General features: G+C 35.5%; 1 protein-coding gene across 1 annotated transcript in view; it reads left to right on the top strand.

Annotated features, from left to right (window-relative positions):
• Positions 1 to 1,552: 1,552 nt before the first annotated feature.
• Positions 1,553 to 8,839, top strand: part of LOC137617155 (E3 ubiquitin-protein ligase TRIM33-like) — a 13,528-nt gene continuing 6,241 nt past the window's right edge. Inside the window, exons 1-4 of the mRNA XM_068347010.1 lie at positions 1,553 to 2,745; positions 3,700 to 3,999; positions 4,712 to 4,833; positions 5,664 to 5,808. Coding sequence (XP_068203111.1) covers positions 2,533 to 2,745; positions 3,700 to 3,999; positions 4,712 to 4,833; positions 5,664 to 5,808 — 780 coding nt within the window. The 5' untranslated portion in view covers positions 1,553 to 2,532. The remainder of the gene's footprint in view (positions 2,746 to 3,699; positions 4,000 to 4,711; positions 4,834 to 5,663; positions 5,809 to 8,839) is intronic.

The following is an 8,839-nucleotide window of genomic DNA, read 5'->3' as shown; positions in this document are numbered from 1 at the left end:
TTAAGGTTTATTCATTCAAACGAGCATAACCATACCTATTACTACGCCAATTTAAGGATACCAATCGTTAGAAGATTTTGAAAATCTCACAACAATTGCTCGCTCTTTTCGCCAGCTCAGTGACCTCTATGGGCTGCGAATAAACCTATATATACAGTTGGACACATGCATTCCTGGCACATCACGTTCTGAGGAAGTGCACCCTGTCACACGCTTACTGCACGGCGAGTAACAAAACAGGTGGGGCTACACAGAAACTCTCTGCTCAGCAAAGGTGTGACGAAGTGAACTTCCTCAGAGCAACCTGTGCCAATTGTACGTATATTATGCTCACTATCTAAGTCATACAATTAACAAGAGCAAAAACTAATTCTCCATATTGCTAGCCATATTATGGGCGTCTCATTTATTGAAACATTCACTTAGCAAACGGTAAGATGTTGGTTGGTTATCGTTGGCCCAAAGGCACAGATAAAGAAGGACTGATATTCGTATCTTATCAGATGGCATATGATACTATCTATAAATGGTGGGCGTGTGGAGGAATATTCATCATAAGAGTCAGTCATTGAAGCGCATATCAACTTTTGTCTTTTGTCATCTGAGAAAAAAGTAGGTAAATAATAAAACCTTTTAATATAAATGACATAATTAGCTAATAATAATTCAACAACAATATATATTATCTCATTTTTATTGAATAATTGCGTTATGGAACTAAAGTCATCGCCACTGTTGTGACCACGGGCAAGAAAAATAGATTTTAAGATTAAAAAATATAATTTCAAGCTTTTAATTTGGATTCAAGTTTCAGGTATTAAACAAAACATTTACATGGGAATTTAAAATGTAGGGAATATGAAAGTGTAGGTTCATAAATTTATTATATATTATATCAGTTTTATCACAAACACACGTGACTTTCAAACTATAATATGAAGTCGTAAATAGTTTTCTATACGAAATTCATTCACCTTGCGAATGATATACCCACAAGGGAACCTTTTGTAACATGTACCTCTGCTAGGGCCAGGAATCGCACTTATACCTCTGATCTCTGCAAAACTTGCCAGTCTAGACTTATCTATTGTGCTAATAGGACATGCCACAATAAATATATACAAACACACACACACAAACATATATATATATATATATATATATATATATATATATATATATATATATATATATATATACACACATGCATATTCCTTTACAAATACGATTTCTTCTTTCAGAAACGTTATCAGCGGAGGGCCCAACTAGAGTTTCTTCTCCATTCCTAAGAGAAAAGGGAAAATTTTCATCTACGAGATATCTATTGAAATAAGCGACTTATTGATATGTGACAACCAACCCATCTTCGAAGAAGTAATCTTCAGATGATCCAGTCTTCGATATCATGAGTCTTCTGAACTTATCACGATTAATGACTTCACTTCAGTTACAAAGATAAAGTAGCTGCAAAGTTAAGAACTGAAAAAAAATTATAGCTTTTTATGAAGTCTTATGCTACGAGTGAGCCACGATTCACAAGAAAATACGTAGAACAAAAAGGGAAAATTGTTTTATACATCAGTAATTATTATCTTTGAAGTAGCCTTCTTTTTAACCTTCAAAATTGCTTCCTTGCAGAATACACCTTCTTCCCCAGATCCCCCCCAATCCCCCGTCAATCCCAAATTGAATCTTTCAACCATAGGAACATCAAGCAACAAAGACCATAGCTCGTCCCCTGTCTCCACAAACCCTATTTCCTCGGTATCTAAAAAAAACAACAGCTTTCCTAGAAACTTTAACTATACATCATTGAATTATTCCTCATCATCTTATTCATCTAATAATACTTACGCAAAGTTCTCGAGATGCAAGTATTTTTCCACAACCCAGCGATCCCTCTCTGAAGACAATTCTAAAAGCAGCAGCTACGCCTCAGAAACATTTTCTTCTTCACCTACAAATCCTCATTCTTACGGCAAAAACTCCGTTTACTCTGACAAGGCCTCCAATTTTACTTATCCAGGACGCTCAAGTTATCCTATCTCTGATTCTACTGATGACTACGTACAGTTTTATCCATCGGACCATTTACAAGAAAAACGTGACCGGATTGCCAAACGTTCAACTGGTTCTACTTCATATAGCCAAGACAGCTGTGACCTCGATAGGTCATTTTCATCTACCCTAGACCCTCTATTCCAAAACTCTCTATCCAGAGTAACTACTTCCTCATCAGAAGAATATCCACTGATCCCTTGGTCACCCTCTGAAGGAGCAGCCTCTCTTCAGCCTGCAGAGTATTCGACGAGCTCTGACTCTGTAGCCTCAGAATATTTGTCTCGAAGCGACCAAAATTCAAGAAGTACTGACCCTTTGTCATCTGGAGGTCAAACCCGGAAGACGTTTTGTGACACAGGCACGTCAAGAGTGAAAGCCCAATCTCTCATCCAACCACGCACTCATAGCTGCGTTAATACAGTCTCTTCAGCAGAGGTGGATTCAACCGACCGCAGTCCTCGTGGCCCCTCCATGATTGGCCCAAAAGTACACAAGAAGACCTCAGTGTTATTTGGATACAAGTATTACTCATCTAAGAGTCCTAAATCTTCAACGTCATCATCATCCCACACAGCACATAAAAAACAAAAGAATAGGAAAAACAACATGTTCAATAGACTGAAATCGTACGAAGGACCTAGCAGTTATTCCTTAGCATCTAAGAAAGAAGATTCTTCAAAAAAGGTTGGTTTTCAAAATTTCAATTAGCTTCATATAGTCTTAATGAAAGTGGTAGAATTAGGCAATCATGAAAATTGTTTAATCAAAGCAATACTAACTTATCAGACACTTTGCAAAACCACTATAACATTGAAAGTACTGTTTTATGAAGTAATTTTTCATCTTTGTACTAAAAATATAATCTGCTTGTATATTATGATCATGGGTTTGCTTCAATGACATTAATTTTTTTTGGGATACTGGGTATTTAGTATAATAACTATGAAAATATTTATTTTGAACACAGACGCAAATATTTTTTTCAATGTAACGTCCTTCCCAATGTACCAATCAGTCTATTCTTGGCTTAATAGAAGATCAATGAGATAAGTAATTGATTTGGTGATAATACTAAAACAAAGGTACCAGTGCCATAGGACAAACATTTCGGAAATGACTCTGATATTTCGTTTAATAAGATCATGTCCTAGAATTCATCGGTATCAATTATGAATATATTGATTTATTTGTTAAATAACATCCTATCCGTGTGACTTGTTACAAGACAGTTGGCAATGAAAGACTGACAGGGACCAAAACAACTTCCTTTAGAATAATTGTAACTTTTTTCGTAGTGCTATAAAGTACACTTATATTCCAGCAGTTTTCTGTTAAACTCCACATGCCATAAGACCACAATAAGTATTGACTGGTGAAAAACTAAATTGGTTGACCTTAAAAATCCAGGTAAAACAGAATGTTAATTTGAGCTTTCTGAAGGTACACATGATTTTCCAGGTACTCAGAACCTAAGAAAGGTAAAAATTTAATTGATTTTCTTTTCCCTAATAAGGGTACTTATGCTCAGGGAGTAGAAAATGTTACGCCAATCAAAACACTCTGATTATACAGTAACGTTTTCTCTGATACTCATGATCTCAATGAACTAAACCTAATGGTTTCATTGTTTCTTACAAGGGCACACGTTCAGTGACCTCTCCGGTGAGTATGCCAACGCCAAGGGCTACAACAACCTCGAGTTCCAGCTCCTCAACAGCTTCTCCCTCCTCCTCCTCCTCTTCCTCCCCATCCATCAAGAGACAGATGGGCTTGTCTGGCTTGCTGACGTGTCCAGTGTGCCTGGAGGATTACCAGGTCGATGGACTGGTGGGACGAGAGCCGCTTTTCCTCTCCTGCCATCACAGTATATGTCGCGCTTGCCTCCCGAAGATGACCAGGTCATCGACTGGGAAATACAGCAGTTACTCAAAGGAAGGGGTAAGGGGGAGTTCGGCCTAAGGTTGCCTACTGATATAACATTTGAATGTTCTTAATGAAAATAAAATTACGGGTTAAGGTCTTCCAGAGGAACTACTCAAGCGGGTCTAATTTTTTTGATGCAAAGTAAAAATTTTTTTTTCATGAATAAAAAAAAAATAATTTCACTATCAAATTATTCACATTTTGCATATATAAAACACGTTTAACTACCACTAAAATAGAATTCATATTTTCAACTAAAGTTTCCTTCCTATAAAATCAGTTATATGTATGAATGTAAAAAAGAATTTAGGACCTCGAAATAATATTAGTATTTATGAGTTTAAAAGAAATTTAATCGCCAAAAGCCCCTCAAAACTAAGATTCACATTTAAGAATGTATAAAACATTGAATCAGGTAGAAAAACCTTTATGTTTAAGACTAAAACTTTAATCCCCACGAAGTAACTTGCTCAGTTATGACCATAAATAAAAGTAACCTACCAAAATAATATTTGGATTTATCAAAATATAATGATTATTCAACTACCAAATAAATAACATACCTATTTATCAGAGTGATTTTAAAAATCCCGTCACTTCACAGATAATTTAATTACTGTTTATTAAATAACCTTTACCAAAGAGAATTTGAAATGAATGACAAGTCCTCCTATCGGATCCAGGATTAGAACCAGGAACTAACACAACACAAATGACTTTGTTTCAGAATGAGTTGATATGTCCAGAATGTCGCGTGGTGACGCAAATTCCAGCAACGGGTCTAACTCAGAACTTCTACCTTGTCAGTCTGATAGAAAACAGAGATATGAAATCTAAGGAACCTTCCAGGTAAGGAACTCTTCACAAAACAAATGTCTGAACAGAACTACATTACAGTAGTTGGATATATTAGCTTACATCAGGTTATTTCCGTGAAAAAAAAATCGAAATATACCGGGTAATGATCGGTTTTGAAATGTTACTACATATTAGGTTGAAATATTATCTCACATTACATAGCGTTATGAGGTAGGATAATTTTCTCAATCAAATATTTGGCTGATTTTCTATTGCGTTATATATGCTACAAATAAATACTAACGTCCTTTTATTTTTACTAAAATACTTTTGATTTACTTATAATTACTCTAAAATCAAATGACGAAGTTGATGTGATCTCCACTTATATTTTAGCTACATGTATCAAATTTTAAAATATTGTTAGTGATATACATTGATTTGAGTTACTGATGTTCTGAAATCAAAATGTATTGAAAGTTATGTTTATTCCCAAATATAAGCTAATTGCATTAAGCATACAGGATTTATTGTATCAATTAAAATGAACTTCAGATAAAGTCAAAGTGAGGTTCCGAGGTTCTTTTTTCATTTCATTTTGACAAAAACAATATTTTTCATTAAAAATAAGTATTGTTATACCTAAACGTTTCATAAAAAGATTTACAAGAAACCTCAACTTATAATATATAAGTGATTGTATTATTCATCAGAAAACTGTTAGAGATCTCTCTATAGATTATTCACAAACGAACCCTCTCCAAAAAATTTAAAATAGAAATTTCAATAGATTCGATTTATAACTTTTAGAAACTCCAGGCTCTCTAACCCGATAAAAATAGATATTCTTCTATAATGAAATGCATTATATTCCATCTCAGCCGACTGCGTTTGTGGTGCAATGAGTGTCACGTTATTGCCCTGGAAACTTGCATTGCCCACCAGGTGACTCACCTTTCTCCAGTACTTGCAAATTACGCCACCACTTACTCAAGGTCCAAAAGGCATCTTCTCAAATACCTTACTGTGAGTATATTATTATCATTATTATTATTATTATTATTATTATTATTATTACTATTACACAAAATCCTTCTCTGGATGTTTAAAAAATGTCACTATTAACTATCTACTGATCATAATAGGCAAACAATTAAGAACACTGTCATTGGGTGAGTTTAATTGGGATGTGATACATTTTGGAAGGTATCCGGGGTTTCTCCCATCATCAAGCACTTCCAACGTTGGTAATGGATGGAAGGCCCCGTTTCACCTTCAAAAGCATTTTACTGCAGGTACAACCCACCAAGGGTAGTACTCTAAATTGTGTGATTAATATTAACAATGGATAACTAATAACTGTGCACAAAAAGTCTAGACAGAAGTAAAAAAAGAAAACAAAAGTAAAAAGAAAAATCTTAAATTGTAAACTATAAAACGCAGAAACAGTTCTTTCAGCCAGCTACCAGCAAAGTAGTGTTAGATCAGTTACGTCTCCTCAAGTTGAAATTGGTCACATATGAATCATCACATCAGGATGGTCATTATAGATCAGATTTTAATCTTTTCCCTTGTGTTAGGAGGAACTAAAATTTGTATCGCTTACAATTCTATCATGGAATGGTATATAACATTTATCAGTTTCAGTCTTATATTGACTTGTCAATTAAACAAAGCTTTTGTGGTAGGTCGACTTCCACGGGAGAAGCAACTGTGAGCGGCCCCTCATCTTTTTCATGGTCTGCTCACGAGCATCGGGATTGGCTGCCACCTTTTCAAAGATGATTCCTGTAAACGTAATGATAATAATAATGAAATAGATTACAGGTAACTATGATATTGCAATAGTGACTCAGAACGGAGGAGCACTGAAGCAATGTTTATTTCCGAGTGACGCAACGCATGGCAGAGAAAAGACCATTTGAATAGCAGCCAATCACGATGCTTGTTGGCAAGACAGGTTAAATATGAGGAGCTGCACCCAGTTGCAGCACTTTCACGCTTATTGTTTTTTGTTTTGGAGTGCCCGAAGTTAACTAAGAGTCATAATTAGCGACCCTTTCACGGGCAGCACGATAGATATTTCTTTCAATCATGCAGAGCGAAACTGAACGAAGGCACTCTGGGTCACCAGAATCACAGACAGTGTATCTTATCAAGTTATTTTGCACATTAGTAAGAAAAGAGCATTGTTGTTGGGTAATTACTTTACTTGATCGGGAACAGAGGGTGGGAAGAGCAATGGTGTAGAATCTATAAAATACAAAAATAATGTAATACCTTAAACTACATTAGTTAGCCATTAAAGAATTACGTCCTTTACTACATGTGGAAAAATCGAAAGAAAACGATTCCTATGACTAGCTCTTGAATTATGAACAGGGTCACTATTGTATTTTTTCAACACTTCGAAGACTAATTCAAGCTCAGATGATATAAATTGTAGACATTCGTTCAATTACAGGTATAAATCAAAGCGGGTAGAGAAATGACGTTTATAAATTACTTTTGGTATATTGTATCCATAACAGAAGGCAGTTAGCCCCCGAATGGTTATATACATAATGTGAATTAATTATTCCGTATAATGGAGGGACATCAATGCACACACACACACACACACACACACACACACATATATATATATATATATATATATATATATATATATATATATATATATATATATATATATATATATATATATGTATATATATGTATACAGTGTATATCATCATCATGGCCTCCCACTCATGTCTTTTAATGGTTTTTCTATGCTAATCTATACCCACAAATTTTCTTAGCTCGTCAGTCCATCGTCTTCTCTTTCCTCTGCTTCGTTTACAATCTTTAGGAAGTAGGACCCATTCTGTTTTTCTTTTTATCCATCTATTATCTGTCATCCTCTTTATATGTCCAGCACACGTCCATTTCTTTTTCTTAGTGGGGCAGATTATAACAATACAGCATTCCATTAGAATCTTTCATTTGGTGGTACAAACCGAATTCGGCACAAAAGATGCTCAGGATGTATTTTCTAAGGAAAGTATGTTATCCAGCAGAAAATCCAAGATGGCCACCAGTTTTAAAGATGGTAGCCTCGTCAAATTAAAAGAATCGTTTTCGAAGTACAGCTTGAATGGGCAGAAATGTATTCTGAGAGGAAGAACTTAATGGTTTCAATTGAATTTGAATATGGTTGCCTATTTTCAAAATGGCAGATATTACATTATTTAGAACTAACATTTTTGGAAGCTGTCTGATCACAGATATTGTGTTAAGTTGGAGGGCAACATCCACGAGCATTCAATGAAATATTGTGATCAGGCTCTATTATTTTGTATTATTTTATATGCTTGATGTCAAAGCACAACCAGGCCACACTGGTGACATTACTGCTGTGAAACTCAGCATGGGGTTCAGTGTCGGCTTGTAGTGTACTAGCTAGAGCTGTAATTTACAAACTGTTGTGGTGGTGTACCCACTTTAGTTTGTGGTATACTTTAGTGTCCAAAATGCTATCTAATAAGCCCTCTGTATATTTCAACTCGAAGTTTAGTTAGCTGTAGTATTTTCGTTAGATAGCTGCACCTGTATTCATTGCTTCCATAGATATCAAAGAACTTTGAGGAATATGCTGTCCAAGATGTAGTTCCAAAGATCCAGGCATACTTAACAAAGTATGAGTGAACAGGCCTCTTTCTTTATGACTACTGGACTTCAAGCCTGAGGGCTGAAACAAGGACAAAGAAAGGTAAGGGAGATCGACGTAGAGTTAAGAAAAAGACAAATTACCACCCAACTGGAACCGCTTCTTGTGAGACAGCGACAACAAGACTGAACTCTTTAGGTTCCTAGCTGACAAGATAATGACTCTGTCTCCCGATAATGATGTATTTATGACCAAAAGAGATTAGGCTCTTTCAAACAAACCCATCTGCCAAGAAAGGTTTAAGTCCTTGCAACAACGAAGAAGCTGACACCAGAATCTTCAGACATGCTCTTTATGCAGCCGATCAACAGACGAAGTCTGTGTTGATTAAGGCATGTGACACAG

Source organism: Palaemon carinicauda, chromosome 23 (assembly GCF_036898095.1).
Source record: "Palaemon carinicauda isolate YSFRI2023 chromosome 23, ASM3689809v2, whole genome shotgun sequence".
Lineage (NCBI taxonomy): Eukaryota > Metazoa > Arthropoda > Malacostraca > Decapoda > Palaemonidae > Palaemon > Palaemon carinicauda.
This window is presented reverse-complemented; position numbering and strand designations above follow the sequence as displayed.